This window comes from Cebus imitator, unplaced genomic scaffold (assembly GCF_001604975.1).
Source record: "Cebus imitator isolate Cc_AM_T3 unplaced genomic scaffold, Cebus_imitator-1.0 Scaffold354, whole genome shotgun sequence".
Lineage (NCBI taxonomy): Eukaryota > Metazoa > Chordata > Mammalia > Primates > Cebidae > Cebus > Cebus imitator.
Window position 1 is genome coordinate 2343656 of NW_016107669.1, and position 17384 is coordinate 2361039.

A 17384-nucleotide genomic window follows, 5' to 3' on the forward strand; every position below is an offset into this window, starting at 1 on the left:
TCTCTACCAAAAAAATAAAAGCAAAAAATTAACTAGGCTTCAAGGTGTGCACCTGTAGTCCTGGCTATTAGGGAGACTGAGGCGGAAGGATCCCTTTGAGCCTGGGAGTCTGAGGTTACAGTGAGCTATGATTATGCCTCTGCACTCCAGCCTGGGTGACAGAACTAGACTCTGTCTCAAAAAAACAAACAAAACAACAACAAAAAAGAAAAGTCCTTTTTTAAATTTTTAACGTATTTATTGAGATATAAGTCGTATACCATAAAATTCACCCATTTACACTGTATAATTCAGTAATTTAGTATATTCACAGAATTGTGCAATGTTCGCCACAAGCTGTGTTTAAAACATAATTGTCACCCCAAAAAGAAACCCCCATCAACATTAGCAGTCATTCCTCATTGCTTCTGACCCTAGCTCTAGCAACCAAAATGTATTTTCTGTCTCTATAGATATGCCTGTTTTGGACATTTCATATTAACAGAATCATGCAGTAAGTGGTCTTTTGTGATTAGCTGTTTTCACTTAGCGTAATTGCTTTAAAGATTCATCAGTGTTGTTGCATGTTTTGCTGTATGAATATGCCATGTTTTGTTTATGCATTCATCTACTGGTGAACATTTGAGTTGTTTCCAATTTTTGGGTATTGTGAACAATTCTAATGTGAACATTCATGTACAGTGTGTGTACATATGTTTTTAATTTTCTTTTGTATATAGCTAGGGGTGGAATTGCTGTGTAGCATGGTAATTCTTACTCCATGTTTAACCTTTTGGGAAACTGCCAGAATGTTTTCCATAGTGACTGTACTATTTGACACTCCCCCCAGTAATATATGAGGGCTTCAACTTCTCTACATCTGAAAGTTTTATAGTTTTCGCACTTACACTTAGATCTACTATGGTCCATTTTAAGTAAATTTTCAGGTATGGTGGGAAGTGGGGGTCTAACTTCATTCTTTTGTAGGTGACTCTCCAATTGTCCCAGTACCATTTGTTGAGAAGACTTTTCTTTCCTCACATTGAATGACCTTTGCACCTTAGAGAGACATAGATAGTATTTTTAAGCACGTAAGAAAAGATCACCTCTGGAAAAATGAAAGGCTCTCAAGAGGTAGATATGGTGTGGGGGTAGCTGGCAGTGTATTATTCTTCTATATTCCTTTCAGATTTTACAAATAATTATACATTGCTTTTCTAATTTTAACAATTTAAAAAATCAGAAAGTACAGATAAGCAAAATGAATTATACATATCCAACCCACCCTGCGACCACTATTACTACCTCACCAGATTTCTAAGAGTACATGCTCACATGGTATATATTCTCATATACATATGTGCCCAAACATGTCGAGAGCTGTATAGATATATTACACAAAAATAAGTCTTCCTTTAAAAAATTAACAGGGCATGAACATCTTTCCATATTGATGAAAATATTTCTGCAAGTTTATTTTTAGTGTGTCAACTTAGAGTCCCGTTACACATTAAAAGTAATGTCATGAATAAGTGAGGCAACTTTTGATGGTTTAGATCTCATTCAAACAACTTTGATTTCAGATATCAAGGAAAAGTATAAATAGTTGACGTGTAAACAACACAGGTTGGAACTGTATGGGCCCACTTAATATGTGGATTTTTTTCAGTAAAAAATATCTGCCCTCCATCTGGGCAGCTTCTGCATCCACAAGGAAATGTAGATGGAAAATAACACAGTCTTTTCAGAGTGTAAAACTGGTATACGGAGGCCAGCTTTTCACAACTGCAGGTTCCGCGGGACCAACTGCAGGACTTGAATATGCATGGCTTTTGGCATCTGCAAGTTGTCCTGAAACCAATCCCCCTGCAAATACCAAGGCATGACTGTATATTTTTCCCTAACTGCATTAAATAGGTAATTATTCTTAAGCTAGATAATTATTCTCAAGCCTGTACTTCAGGTAAACTGCTCAGCAATTAGGGGTTGATGTATTTCACTTTTAAATATATCAAGAGCTTTACAAAAGAAAATACATCTGGCGACTATCTGGTTATTTTGACCCATGTAACTCTGTGATGTTGACTTTCATTGATATTTCAGGGATGGTTATTTAAAAATATGGATCTTAACTTCTTTTTCAGACTTTCAAAAAGGATTATCAATATCCCAAATCACTTGACGTATTATCCAACGTTGGATGTGCACTGTCTATTACTGGTCTGGCTCTCACAATTATATTTCAGGTTGTTACCAGGTAAGACCAGAAGCAGGCTCTTTTCAGAAGGGAAGCTGCTATTCTGGTATAATTTACTCTGAGAATACTCATCAGAATTACAGTGTCTTTGAACTAGAGGAGACCTGAGATTCAGTTGAATGTATTTATTTTACCGAGCAGGACACTCAGGCCTGGAAAGGCTAAGAAATACACACAAATAAATATGTAATTACAAATTGCGCCAAGTGCCTTGGAAGTGAATTATATACCACTTATTTACAAGTTTGTCATGGAAAATTAATGTGGTCCTGCAGCTCATTAATGCCATAATTCCTTAGTGTTGAATAGAACCGTGCCTATTAGTTTGCATTTGTAAACGAAAGAGACATTGCTAAAAAGCAATTTTTTACAAAAATAATTTAAAAAATATATCAAGCTTTCAAATGGTGAAACATTTTTCAAAAACATATAAAGTTTTCAAATGGTGAAAGTTTTTGAATCCCATAGTTAAAGTCTAATTTTAAATAATGAACTATAAACAAATACCTCTCTCCACCTTCATTCAAGGTCCAATTTTGTATCCCATTTTTTATTTTTTGTCACATGCTACGTTTTTTTTAACTGCCTGCTGTCTTTTAGAAGCTTGTTCATTTATTAATTTACTTATTTACTGCGTGTTTCCTCTGTCAACTTCACATTTCATGTTTATTTGGTCTTTCATGATGCTGAATTTTTTTCAAGAATCCAGGCCAGATATTTTGAAAAATGTTCCACACTGAAGATTTGTCTGAAATTTTCCTCATGATGAGATGCAGGTTAATTATTTTTGGTGGGAATACTGCAATCATGGAATTTTTTTTAGGGTGACACAAGAAGGCACATCAGTTTATCCCGTTATTGTTGACTGTAAGTTTGATTCTTTGTTTAAAGTGATATCTGCCAGATTTCCACATATTAAAGGTTCATTTTTTCCCTACGTAAATAATAGGTGACTTGTGGGGTGCCACTTTGAGAATGCATGATATCCTGCTTCCCAAAAATCTTTTACTCAATTATCTTGTTATCCATTACTGATCCTTGTTGGAACAAATTATTACATTAGTAGTTGAAAAATGGTGATTTTCTAGTCTGTCATTCTATATTTCTTTGCTGTACTTTTTTGTAAAAAGCGTGCTTCCCAATGTCGCCAGAGGGCGACCCTTCACGTTGTTTTATCGTATCTCCGTCTTTAATCACTTCCTTATTTCCATCACAGCAAGATGATCACCTTTCACTTTCTCTGCCTCATTTCTCCAAAGAAGCAGAATTGTTTTTGATTCTCATTTCTCCAAAGAGTCAGAATTATTTTTGATTCCTTTTCTTCCCCTTTTCACATTAAATGAACCTCTGCCATTCATTTAAAAATTTTATAGTGAATGCTTATGATGTAAGGAGCTGAAAACAAAACTATGAACAATCTCCTATCTCTCCTGAAATATACATTGTTGGGGGGAGAAGGCAGACATTATGAAAATATATACACAGATGAATATGTAGTTACATATTGTGGTAAGTGCCTTGAAGGAAAACTACATGCCGTGTAACCACATGTTTGTCATGGAAAATTAAATGCCTCTTATATTCTCTCATTCTTTCTATTTCTGCCATCATCACCGTTGTTCTGACAATTATTTGGTCCCATAGGGATGAGTCATAGCTGCTGCATAACCAGTTTCCTTGTTCAAACCTCACTGCTTTCATTTGTCATCAGATTTTTTTCCTCCTTTATCAATGTGTTTTCTAGCACAATTATGCAACCATAGATGCCACTAAATTCATCAGGAAACAAAAACAAAAATAAAAGCCAGACCTGAAGGCTCACACCTGTAATTCCAGCACTTGGGGTGGCCAAGGCAGGAGGATTGTTTGAGCTCAGGAGCTTGAGACCAGCTTGGGCAATACAGCAAGATCACATCTCAAAAAAACTTTTTAAAAAGAGAGAAAAAACAAAACAAAAATAAAGACAAAATTTTATTGATTTTAAAATCCTGATCTATAAAATTTTCTTTGTTCGTGGACAGGTTCCCATATAATAATAATGCACAGAATACAGACAGTCCCCTATTGACCATAGTTCAACTTACAATTTTTCAGCTTTAAGATGGTGTGAAAGTGACAGCATTCAGGAATTTTCTTGATTTATGATAGGATGATGTCCCAATAAACTGATTGTAAATTGAAAATATGGTAAGTTGAAATGATATTTTGAGTTTTAAAGGTAAATTACATTGAAAAACTCAAGAGACTTTTTCTCTGCATTTAAATATGAGTTCATCTACTAATGTGCAGAATTTTCTATTACAAAATTTTTAAGAATCCATATAGGGCCTCTTCTACAGATGGCCTTCATATAAGCTTGCAAATCTAGAGTAGAACTTATTACCTAGTGCTGTATAAAAAACTGTCCCAAAACTCAGTGGATAGGAACAGTTATTATTTCTAATGATTCTGTGGCTTGTCTGGGCTCAGCTGGGAGATTTTTCCACTGGTCTTACTGTAGTCTTGCAGTCAGATGGCGGCGGGGCCAGAGTCATCTGGAGGGTCACCTAGGATGCTGGGGCAGCTGGGTCTTTCTCCCTCTCCATACAGTCTCAGAGGACTTGCATGCAGTTTTTTCAGCAAGGTGGCTGGGGTTTTTACACAGTGACTCAGAACTCCCAGGAGCACAAAAGGAAAAGCTGCCAGTGTTGTAGACTTTCTCCTACATCGCTGTTGTAGTTCAGCTAAAAGCTGGGTTCTTGTCACATGACCATGAAATATCAGGCTCACAGACACTTTGGAGGGTGAGAAGGACAGGGCTTATTGGATGAAAAGGGAAACAGGAACTCTCAGCAAAGTGTGAGTTCTGCTGGTAGGCTCCTCGCCCCTCACCCCCACACAGATGAATCCTGGGTTCTCACCCCAAAGAGCAGAGGCAGGCTCTTCTCCCCTGCAAAGGGCGCGACCTTCCCACAGCTCCTGCCAGTTCTCCCAGTGTGCAGGTCAGCTGGAGGTTCCCCGAGACCTCTTTATACTTGGGTGTCTCACCAGGAGGGCCATGTTGTGACTTTTATGCTCCCCAGGCACTTGTGCCTTTGTGGAACCTTTCATGTTATTAATGAAAGATTAAAAATAATATTGTATGATTCAATTGGTACAAAGATGCATATATTAATATTCTTTGAGAAGAGTCCTCTTTTTTCTTCTACGTCTAAAAGAAGTCAAAACATTACTATGGGTTACAAACACTAAGCACTATTGTGTTTAAAGGATAAGTTGGCCTTGGCTGCTAGGCCTCTGTGAAGGAGCTACACAGGGCGTACCTACCCGGAAGTAGGTTCACTGGGAGCCGTCTTTGGAGATTAGCCATCACTTTTGATTAGAACACAGTTTCAAGAAAAGATACATCAGCCTGTTTCCTTTAACTCATGACTGTGCGGAAATTGTAAGAGGAGAGTATAGTTTTCTGATGTAATTGAGAAGATGGATTTACCAGCTGTCCCCACTGAGCTATGAACTGAACTTCCATTGGGCAATAATAGTCTTTGTTCCCTAGATATTTCACTAACGTTTGTTTTGTGCAGTTGTTTTGTTTCATTTCATTTTTTATATTTATTTATTTATTTGTTTTCAGGAAAGTCAGAAAAACCTCTGTAACGTGGGTGTTGGTCAGTCTGTGCATATCAATGTTGATTTTCAACCTCCTCTTTGTGTTTGGAATTGAAAACTCCAATAAGAACTTGAAGACAAGTGGTGACGTTGAAAATATGGACTTTACCGATAATGTGATACCCAAGACAGACACCATTAGCACCCCAAATCCCACGTGCACTGCGGTTGCCACCTTACTGCACTATTTCTTGTTAGTGACGTTTACCTGGAACACACTCAGCGCGGCACAGCTCTATTTCTTTCTCATAAGGACCATGAAGCCTCTTCCTCGGCATTTCATTCTCTTCATCTCATTAATTGGATGGGGTAGGTGTTTGTATCTCCCCTTTCTCAGGAATTTAATTTTGTGGAAATCATTGAATTTAAACAAACACTGATTGAAGGTCTAATAGTTCAAGGCCTTGACATAATTAAGAGGAGATAGAAAATAGAGTGATTGCTAAGAATACTTTCTATCTAGTAGCTTATACTCCAGTGAAGGGGGCAGATGTGATCAAGGCAGGAATACGAGATACGTCATAAACCAACGTAACTAACTTGAAATTGTTAATTTCCTTAAATATCTCTTTTTACTAATTTGATTTAAGATCTAGACCACAAATGATTAACTTCCAGCTACTTTAAAGGAAATGTTTCAAGAAAGACAATCACAGTGACTCTTTAAGCATAAATATGTGAAAAATGTGTTGGGTTCCAGCAAAGGAAGACTTGTTTTAGGGATATCTAAATTTAAATTTATTCAAGTGACAGAGAAACTCTGCCACTAAAAGTGAAAATAGTGGTAAGAGTTACAAAGAAACCGGAAATAGGATTGATCTGTAGAGCCATCACTAAAAGGGAAAGGAAAATACTTGGAGAAAAATCATGTCCACTGTCGACCTGCATATGTAGGATCACTTTGCATTATGTCCATAGTGAAAATAACAAATATCCTGAAGAGGGTCAGATGTATAATTCATGTATGGTCTTTTATAATTAATCCAAGTCTGGATAAATTATTAATTCCATGCCTCTCTCTGTCACATAGGAGTCCCGGCTATAGTAGTGGCTGTAACGGTGGGAGTTGTTTATTCTCAGAATGAAAAGAATCCACAGTGGGAATTAGAATACCGGCAAGAGGAAATGTGAGTTTATATTTTTTTCAATGTCCAACTGTTTGAACTAAGAGTGTAACTGTTCAGTGATACTGACTCCAAGCGTCACTATAATTTGCATTTCACTGTATAATTGTCATGTTTAATGGTAGACATTTCAAATTCTCAAAGAACACATTATGTTTTAAAAATGATGACATGGAAATCTCTCATGATAAGTCCTTTTGTAAAGCAAGTAATCAATTTCTAAATTTATAAATGTGGACTTCCTTATGTCAAATTTGTCTTCTTTCATTAAATCTGAAAATCATGACATAATAGGTATGATCCTTAGTAACCCTATATCTTAGTTTTCTCATCTAGAAAATGGGAATAATCATAATAGTAATTCTTATTCTGGGGTTTACTGCAAGGGATCAATCAAGCGTAAAACATTTAGTGACATGAAGAAGACGCTCTGTGTGTCTCATTCATATAAACCAATTCTTTGTTGATATGATTATGATGAATATTTCACAATGATTCATCATATATAACAAATTCTTACTGTGACTCCAGTGTGAATAATGAACTGTTGGAACAGGAGCATCTGACTGTATGGCATTTGCTTTTTATGGGTGGGGGCGGAAAGAGTGGAACTGAACTGAGACTCAACTCCTTATACACATTTCTGCTACCAAATGGTAACTGCTCTTCAATTTGTCTTCCCTTCTCATTTTATGTCTAACTATTCTTATTTCCAAATTCCACCTGAAGTTCCAAACCAATACAAATGAAAGCAAAACTTCTGGAAATGGGCAAGGACTCCAAGGGAAGGCTGTGGTGTTCAGGGAGCTCACCTCTTTCCCAGGACTGATGGTGCCCAGCTGTGGGCTGGGAAGCTGACTGCCTGGCCTTATTTCATGGTCCCAGACACTACTTTCTCTCTGTTTAATTATGGTTTAATATCTTTTTAGGTTTTAAAATTTGAACCCCACAATTAGAAATACCTAATTAGAGATACCCAACATGCAAATATCTCATGGGGGAGGTAATTCACTTCAAGTTGCAATATTAATTGGTGTTAACCCAGGCACAGGGCTAGACTCACTCCTTTAAAAGTCTTCAGAAAAAAGAAGCCAATTGACTTAAATTTATTCACACTGAGCTATAAATAATTAAGAGCAGCTCCTTTCCTGATTACAGCGTTAGTTGCTGGGGAAGATATGAGCCAACTGATAATAAGAGAAGCTGGGGAGAGAGGAAAGGATGGGTGACATGAGCATCTGCCTCCTCCTGGACCTTCTCTCTCCCTTCCACCCTACACACGTGCCATCAAGGGCCACATTTCTCCAGGAAGTATTGAGAACCAGGAGGGATTATTTGGTTTTCCTGAGTTATCCTCCTAGCAATTGCTCCTCAAGAGACTGTGCGCTCCCCCGTTGCTCCCAGTTCTGCCAGTCATCCTGAAACCCCTGACCCACTTACTTGAGATACTGCTATCTCTGCATAGACCCAGTTACAGGGTGAATGTAGGGCAGGGCACATTCCTTTTTAACGCTCTACCCCTGGTTCTTCGTACCACTATCACGTAGGCCATTTCAGGCATTCCCGAAGGGTTGAAGTTTCCCTGGGAAATTATAATTAAGAGGAAATTTTTCAAGTATTGTTTTTATGGTGAAGCTGTCTTTCTCCGTGTCCCATGGCAAACTTACCAAGGAGATAAACACTTCATGTACATCCAATTGTGATGCTCTCCAGACCTCAAGTCCGTAGTATTTGTCAGATCAACCTCCATCATCCTGAAGATAAACGTGGCACTGTTTTATTTATGGATGGACTTATTATTCTATCTGTTAGAGGCAAGAATGCCTTTTCATTTTTAAATTCGTTATAGAGATTTGAACATCATTTCGGTATCCTCTTAGGTCATTCGGATTAGAAGTATAATTTCTAACAATTTAAGTTCACACTATTCCAATGCAAACAACTTTAGAAATCCTTTGAAATGTATAATAATGGTGTTTTACCTCCAAGGGAAAGAAAATAAAATTAATTGAATGCCAAATATGTGCCATAGCTTTTCACATCATTGTAATACACAACGGTCTACCTGACACCTCCACTTGACTGTTCAATAGGCACCTCCTCAGCTTCCCCCCCAAACCTGTTCATCTCATCATCTTCCCAGTTAATAGTAATTCTACCTTTCTAGGTGCTCAGATTGTGGAGCCATCCTTAATTCCCCTGCATACCACATCCAACCCATCAATAAATTCCTTTGCTTTACTTTTAAATATATCAGGAATCAGACTATTTCTTAACATGTCCTCTGCTGGTCCCATGTTATTGCAATAGACTCCTAGCTATTTGGCTGGTGCAAAAGTAATTGTAGTTTCTGCCATTATTTTTGCACCAACCTATTATTTCCTACTTTTGCTCATACTGTTTTCTCATGACTGTACCTGGACTAATGCTTTTAAACTCAAGACAGATCATGTCATGTCTCTCCATCTTGCTTAGGGTACAAGCAATCACCCACAAAGCTCCTACACAATTGGTATCTTTCCACTAACCTGATCCACTTACTGTGGTAGAGCCACACTAGCCTTTCTGTTATTTCTGAAGCTGTCACCTCAGGGCCTTTGCACTTGACGTGATCTTTGACTGGAACACCTTTCCTTGTCATCGACTTCAGGTCTTTGCTCAAATACAGCTCTTTTTCCATGAGGCTTTCCCTGACCACTCTATTTAAAATGAAACACCCCTCCCCTCCATACATACACACAGTAATTTCTACTCTCATGACCTGATTTACTTTTCTCCATGGCATTTGTCACCATCTGACATATTATGTATTTTATTTACTTTATCTGTTTCTCTGTACTAGACTGTAACCTCACTAAAGAAGAGATTTTTGTTTCGTTCACTGCTAATATTTTGGTGTCGAAAATGGTATCTAGCACATCGTATGTGCTCTATAAATATTTATTAAATGAATTAATTAATTCTTTCAACAACAACAGTCAGTAGGTGGTTACTATTATTCTCACCTCAGAAGAGAAAAAAACACCACACCACCACCGCCAAAGAAAAAACCCCACAAAACAAAAACAAAACAGGTACAATGAGGTTAAATAACTTTTTCAAACTCTTGTTAAACGTTGATATTTTTTAAATGCCCATCAATAGGAGACAGTTTAAAGTGATGGCATATTATTTCACTTTTCTAGTGGGTAGAATTCCTGAAAGTCATCTCAAGTGTATAAAGTGCCGAGGGATGCTAACTTTTAACAGATCTTTTAGTTGAGTGAATGTCAATAATGTTAATAGCACAAAGAACCAGTATGTATACCTTTCTTAGTCTGCTGAAATAATTTTTTTTTTCTCCACAGCTGCTGGCTGGCAATTCCAGAAAGCAGAGATGTAATCAAAAGTCCATTGTTATGGTCATTCATCGTACCTGTAGCCATTATCCTCATCACTAATGTTGTTATATTTATTATAATCTCAGTCAAAGTGTTGTGGAAGAATAACCAGAACCTCACAAGGTAAGATTCCCAATGAATGGGAAGCTGCCAGGCAAGGCTCATCCAGCACTTAACACAGCTCCTACAGTTGTGTAAACACAGCTCCATAATGCATCGACAGTTCCAAGAGCTTTCAAACTCAGACAACGGCAGGGCTATGCGGTTGGCAGGAGAGATTTGCCCTTACGCTTTGACTGAGAAAGTAGATCTTATCGTGTTCTCACATCAGTATAGTCCACTCTCAATATCCTGGGTTTCCACATCCGTGGGTTCAGCAAAGAGAGGATCAACTAAAAACTAAACCCAGACTGCAAGAAAAAGAAATTTTTCTTTGCTTATCCTAAATATTCAATAAATCATATTTGAATAATTAAAGAAAGGAGAGGGTTATGAGGGAATGCTGGTACTTGAATTTTCATTTTATTAATATCAGTACCTATTGGCTATATTTTACATGTATTGCTTGAATTACACAACAGCACTAAAATTTCTTATTTATTTTATTATTATTTTTTGAGACCGGGTCTTTGCTCTGTCAGTCAGGCTGGAGTGCAATGGCACAATCACAGCTCACTGCAGCCTCGATTTCCTGGACTCAAGCAATCCTCCCCCCTTAGCCACCAGAGGAGCTGGGACTACAGACATACACCACCATGCCCAGCTAATCTTTTTCTATTTTTTATAGAAATGTAGTCTCTATAAAAAAGAGGCTGGTCTTGCACTCCTGGGCTCAAGTAACAGCTCCACTTAGTATGACCAGATGAGTAAAAGCCACCATCTTTAGTGGGACTATATCTGTTTTTTCTTTTAACGTTAACATTTTATTTAAACCAGTACAAGCACCATGCTTAACAAAAGACTGTCCAAAATTACCATGCAATATGAACTAGCAGAGACTGAACGTACAGCTTACGAAGCTGTGCCAGTTCTTGGTTTTGTTGAACGATGACAGAGAACAATGTTTCAAGCCTCCTGAATGAGATTTTATTTGACCATCTAAATCAGTGGGAACTGCCCTGGCATGTTAATGATCTCAAACAATATTCAAGTAATTAGTTTATATGAATTCTACTCCAAAAAGCAAGAAATACATTACTGTATATGAGCACTGATTTGAAATGTCAAATGACATAATAAAAACAAATTTCTCAAGAACATTCAGCTTCGGACCGCTGGTTTTAGGTGACCTAGAAGATCATTACATTCTTCCAGAAATATAAAATAAGATTTGTCCAGAAATGTTTGAAACACATCCTCACAAAAGTTGTAATGGCTCAAACTTTATAGATTCCAGTATTGTCAGCCTATTGAACAAACAGGGAAAGCCACCGTCGTAAGAATACTTGAAATGCTGGAATACAAGTTACTCTCTTCTTCCGCCAAAGATCAGCATTTAAACTCTTATGAAAATATCTATTCATCACTAGTCCATATATGGATTAATGACATTGCTCAGGTTTTAAAAGTAGTCCAAACATCTTCTAAGTACGCCTTCCTTAATATCTATATGGGTTGTGGGAAACAGCCAAATTTAATTTGGCAATAAACTCCTCTAACTGGAAATTTTTAGCCAAAGTGTCAGACAAGGATACAGTTTATGGCTACAGTTGACTCCCAAAAATAGGAAACGAAAAGGGAGGGAAAAGTGCTGACATGTATTTTGCCACACAGATTATTTAGTAAGTAAAAAATTTAGCAACATGCTCTTAAACAAGAATGTGTTTAACTGCACTAGGCATTTAGTAAACTTTTAGAACTAGACAATTTGAACATTTATTTTAGATGTTGATTAAACAGTCAATCAACTTTTTTCCTAATATAATTACGTCAATACCAGAACAAAGTGATCACTATTCAAAACTCAGACATTTTGGAATAGTAACCTGAGGAGTTTTCTTCGTATGTATTTTTGTTGTCATGGAAACCACACTAAATAATACTGTGATTAGGCCAGGCGTGGTGACTCACGCCTGTAATCCCAGCACTCTGGGAGGCCGAGGTGGGCAGATCACGAGGCCAAGAGATCGAGACCATCCTGGCCAACATGGTAAAACCCCAACTCTCCTAAAAATACAAAAATTAGCTGGGCATAGTGGTGTGTGCCTGTAGTCACAGCTGCTCGGGAGGCTGAGGCAGGAGAATTGCTTGAACAGAGAAGGTGGAGGTTGCAGTGAGCCAAGATTATGCCACTGCACTCCAGCCTGGCAGCTGGTGACAGAGCGAGACTCTGTCTCGAAATTAATAATAATAATAATAATAATACTGTGATTACCAGTTGGTTCTATTTTGACATTAGATGCTATGTAGAACTTAATGCAGGGCTGACAATTTCAAAACTAACGCTGACTTAGAAGACCACAAAGGGGGGTCCCAGGAAAAAAGTTGCTGCCAAAAACGAAAGATTAAGATTTAAGGCTAAATGGGAATGGTTCAGAAAGATACAGAATGTAAAAACTGGAATTATGAAATCTGGAGTTATTATTTGGAGGGTGGCAGCAAAAAGACACTAAATAGCAAATATACTTGAAAAGAACATTGCAAAATTTAGTAAGGTGAAAGGGAAATCTGTACAAATGTTTGAGAACACTTTAGAGCATGGGATTTGTAAATCTCCCCATAGAACAGATGAAATAAAAATGTTCTACTGATCCTCTAACCTCAATCTGTTGTCTTGCTAAAAACATGTTATGGATTAGGAGTCAGACAAGCTCAGAAAAGCATGGTTTATCACGCTCTTTGCTCCTGATAAAGAGAGTAGGGAAACTAAGAATTCTAATGTATGGCAGGTCAGTATTGTCTGACACTATGGAGGACCTCCAAATTTAAAAATAAAACTAAAATATTCAAGACAAAGTAAGAAACTTCATTAAAAAATACATTCTTGCAGTACTAGTTTCTCTTATTGCTGCAAACCGGGTGAAACATTTCCTTCATTCAAAAACATTAAAAACACTCTCTACTCACTTGGATTATATTTGTATTTCTACAGAATTATATGCATATTATTGTCCAATATCAACATACCTGTTTAAAGAATTCTTAACCTTCCTGGGTGAGTTTTCTCTCTCTCTCTGGAAATTGGAATAAAGAACCTTTTCCCTCCAAGAACCATAACAAACACCTACTCTAGCACTTCCTCATCTCCAGCTAACTTTCTATTGCTTCCTGACTTCAAAATTAGTGAAGCCAAACCGTGTTGGGAACAGAAGATGTTCTATTCAATATCGTGAAAACTTCAACTATCTTTATTTCTCACAGAAACCTCAAAAACAAAATGCAAAGAACATATGAATGGAAAACATGCCAAAATTTAAATTTTGCTAGTTTTGAGATGATTACTTTTTTTTTTTTGAGACTGAGCCTTGCTCGATCTTGGCTTACTGCAACCTCCACATCATGGGTTCAAGTGATTCTCCTGCCTCAGTCTCCCGAGTAGCTGGGATTACAGACGTGCGCCACCATGCCTGGCTAATTTTTGTATTTTTAGTAAAGATGGGATTTCACCATGTTGGTCAGGCTGTTCTTGAACTCCGGACCTCGTAATCCACCTACCTCTGCCTCCCAAAGTGCTGGGATTACAGGCATGAGCCACTGCATCTAGCCCAGATATTCTTAATATAAGACACTCACCAAATTTCATTAGTCTTTAGAGTTTCTAGACCTGTTATCAAATTAAGGTTCAATGGTTACTTATTTATTTGTTTTTACAAGTATGCCAAATACCAGAATCCTTGCTTTATGCCAAGAATACCATCATCTAACAAGACTGGTTTAGTTAACTATTTGGCATCCAGTTCAGAATATCTTCTGACATTTAGGATATAAGATGTGATTTCTACTGATGTGTTGACGTTATGAATATGGCCAAAGTTTTAAGATAATTTTTTTCCTATGGCACAAAACTAATCACAAGTATACCCAAAATTTTAATTCTCAGCTGCCATATATTCACTAATGCAAGCAGATGGTTTAAATTTTTAAAATATGAAGTTGATTTTATTACAACTTTCATTCACTTAAGAAATAAAAATTCCATTTCAACAAAAAAGTTGGTTTTCAAAATTTGCCTGCTATAGTATTAAGGAGTTGTGTTTGCCTGAACTTTTAAACAAGTATCAGTGTATTCTTAAATAAAGCTTGCTAAATCAGATTTTCTCCAGAGTGATGTAAGACAGCATCATTTTAATACCTGAGGCATCATATTCTTAAATGAACAGTGTACATGGGCAGCTGAATATGCATTCTAAATAGGAGAGTAATAGTGACATTGGTAAGTAAAAACCTAATGAACCACATTATTTTTCTTGTTTCCTTTTACCTAGCACAAAAAAAGTTTCATCCACAAAGAAGATTGTTAGCACATTGTCTGTTGCAGTTGTTTTTGGAATTACCTGGATCCTGGCATATCTGATGTTAATTAATGATGATAACATCAGGATCGTCTTCAGCTACATATTCTGCCTTTTCAACACTACCCAGGTATGGTGTGGATTAGTTTGAAAGCAGTAGAACATGTAGTGGTGGAGAGGATATTACCTTGACCCATTGCTTAGTTACCTTTAAGAGAGTATTTTTAACAAATCTAGTGTGTACATAGTAGGTGGGTATATTATGGAGTAAAAGAGATATTTCAATCTTGGCAAAAATGTTTAATAATCACATCAGGGTAAATGGGGTACCATCACCTCAAGCATTTACCCTTTTTGTGTGTGTTACAAACAATCCACTTATACTCTTATTTAAAAATGGACAATTATTAGCAACTATAATCACCCTTCTGTGCTGTCAAATACTAGATCCTATTCATTCCAACTATATGTTTGTACTCATGCCCATGAACCATTCCCACTTTCCCCTCCGCCCACCCACTACCATTTCCAGCTTCTGGTAACAATCATCCTACTCTCTATCTCCATGATTTCAATTTTTTAAGCTCTTTAGCTTCCACAAATAAGTGAGAATATGCAAAGTTTGTCTTTCTGTGCCTGGTTTATTTCACTTAACATGATAACCTCCAGTTCCATCCATGTTACTACAAATGACAGCATCTCATTCTTTTTTGTGGCCGAATAGTACTCCATTGTGTATATGTACTGCATTATCTTTATCCATTTCTCTGTTGATGGATACTTCATTTGCTTCCAAATCTTGGTTATTATGAATAGTGCTGTGAAAAACGTGGGAGTGCAGATGTCTCTTTGATATACTGATTTTCTTTCTTTTGGATATATATCTAGCAGTGGGATTGCTGGATCATATGGTAGTTCAATTTTTCTTTTTTGAGGAACTTTCACAACTGTTCTCTATAGTGGTTGTACTAATTTACATTCCCACTAAGCGTGCATGAGGGTTCTCTTTTCTCCACATCCTCACCAGCATTTGCTATTGCCTGCCTTTGGATAAAAGCCATTTTAATCTGGGCAAGATGATATCCATAGTTTCATTTGCATTTCATGGCCAATGACGTTGAGTATCTTTTCATTTACCTGTTTGCCATTTGTATGTCTTCTTTTGAGAAATGTCTTTTCAGACCTTTTGCCCATTTTTAACTGGATTATTGGATTTTTTTCCTATAGAATTGTTTCAGCTTCCTGCATATTCTGGTTATTAATGAGATGGATAGTTTGCAAATATTTTCTCCCGTTCTATGGGTTGTCTCTTCACTTTGTTGACTATTTCCTTTGCTATGCAGATGCTTTTTAACTTGATGTGATCCTATTTGCCCAATTTACTTTGGTTGTCTGTATTTGTGGAGTATTACTCCAGATATCTTAGCCCAGTCCGATGTCGTGGAGTTTTGGAGATCTTAGATTTAAGTGTTAATCCATTTCGATTTGATTTTTGTATATGGTGAGAGATAAGGGTATCATTTTCATTCTTCTGTGTATGGGTATGCAGTTTACCCAGCACCATTTATTGAAGAGACTGTCCTTTCCACAGTGTTTGTTCTTGGCATCTTTGTCAAAAATGAGTTCACTGTAGCTGTATGGTTTTGTTTCTGGGTTCTCTTTTCCATTTCATTGGTTGATGTGTCTGTTTTTATGCCAGTACCATGCTATTTTCATTACTATAGCTCTGTAGTATAATTTGAAGTCACATAATGTGATTCCTCCAGTTTTGTTCTTTTTGCTCAGTATCATTTTGGCTATCCTAGGTCTTTTGTGGTTCCAATAAATTTTAGGATCATTTTTTCTTTTTCTGTGAAGAATGTCATTGGTATTTTGATAGGGATTGCATAGAATCTGTAGATTGATTTGAGTAATGACATTTTTGAAATATTGATTTTTCAATCCATGAACATGCATTTCCATTTTTTGTGTCCTCTTCAGTTTCTTGCATGCAGGTTTTATAGTTTTCATTGTAGAGATCTTTCACTTTTTTGGTTAAGCTAATTCTAAGGTATTGCATTTTATTTGTAGCTATTGTAAATAGGATTACTTTCTTAATTTCTTTTTCAGATTGTTTGCTGTTGGCATATAGAAATGCTAGTGACTTATATGTTAATTTTGTGTCCTGCAACTTTACTAAATTTACGAGTTCTAATAATTTTTTTTGTGGAGTCTTTAGTTTTTTCCAAATATAAGATCATATCATTTGCAAACAAGGATAATTTGATTTCTTCCTTTCCAATTTAGATGCCTTTTATTGCTTTCTCTTACCTAATTGCTTTACCTAGGACTTCCAGTACTATGTTGAATAACAGTAGTGAAAGTGGGCATCCTTGTTGTGTTCCAGATATTAGAGGAAAAGCTTTCAGTTTTCCCCCATTCAGCATGATACAAGCTGTGAGTCTGTCATATACAGCTTTTATTGTGTTGAAGTATGTTCCTTCTATCCCTAGTTTTTAAGAGTTTTTACCTTGAAGGGATGTTGCTTTTTTTTTTTTTTTTTTTT

General features: G+C 36.8%; 1 protein-coding gene across 1 annotated transcript in view; it reads left to right on the top strand.

The window, feature by feature from the left end:
• The window catches only part of ADGRG7 (adhesion G protein-coupled receptor G7), a 64193-nt gene that overhangs the window by 43163 nt on the left and 3646 nt on the right, over positions 1-17384 (top strand). Inside the window, exons 11-15 of the mRNA XM_017506327.2 lie at positions 2124-2236; positions 5850-6193; positions 6915-7011; positions 10356-10511; positions 14813-14969. Of these exons, the coding sequence (XP_017361816.2) occupies positions 2124-2236; positions 5850-6193; positions 6915-7011; positions 10356-10511; positions 14813-14969 (867 nt within the window). The remainder of the gene's footprint in view (positions 1-2123; positions 2237-5849; positions 6194-6914; positions 7012-10355; positions 10512-14812; positions 14970-17384) is intronic.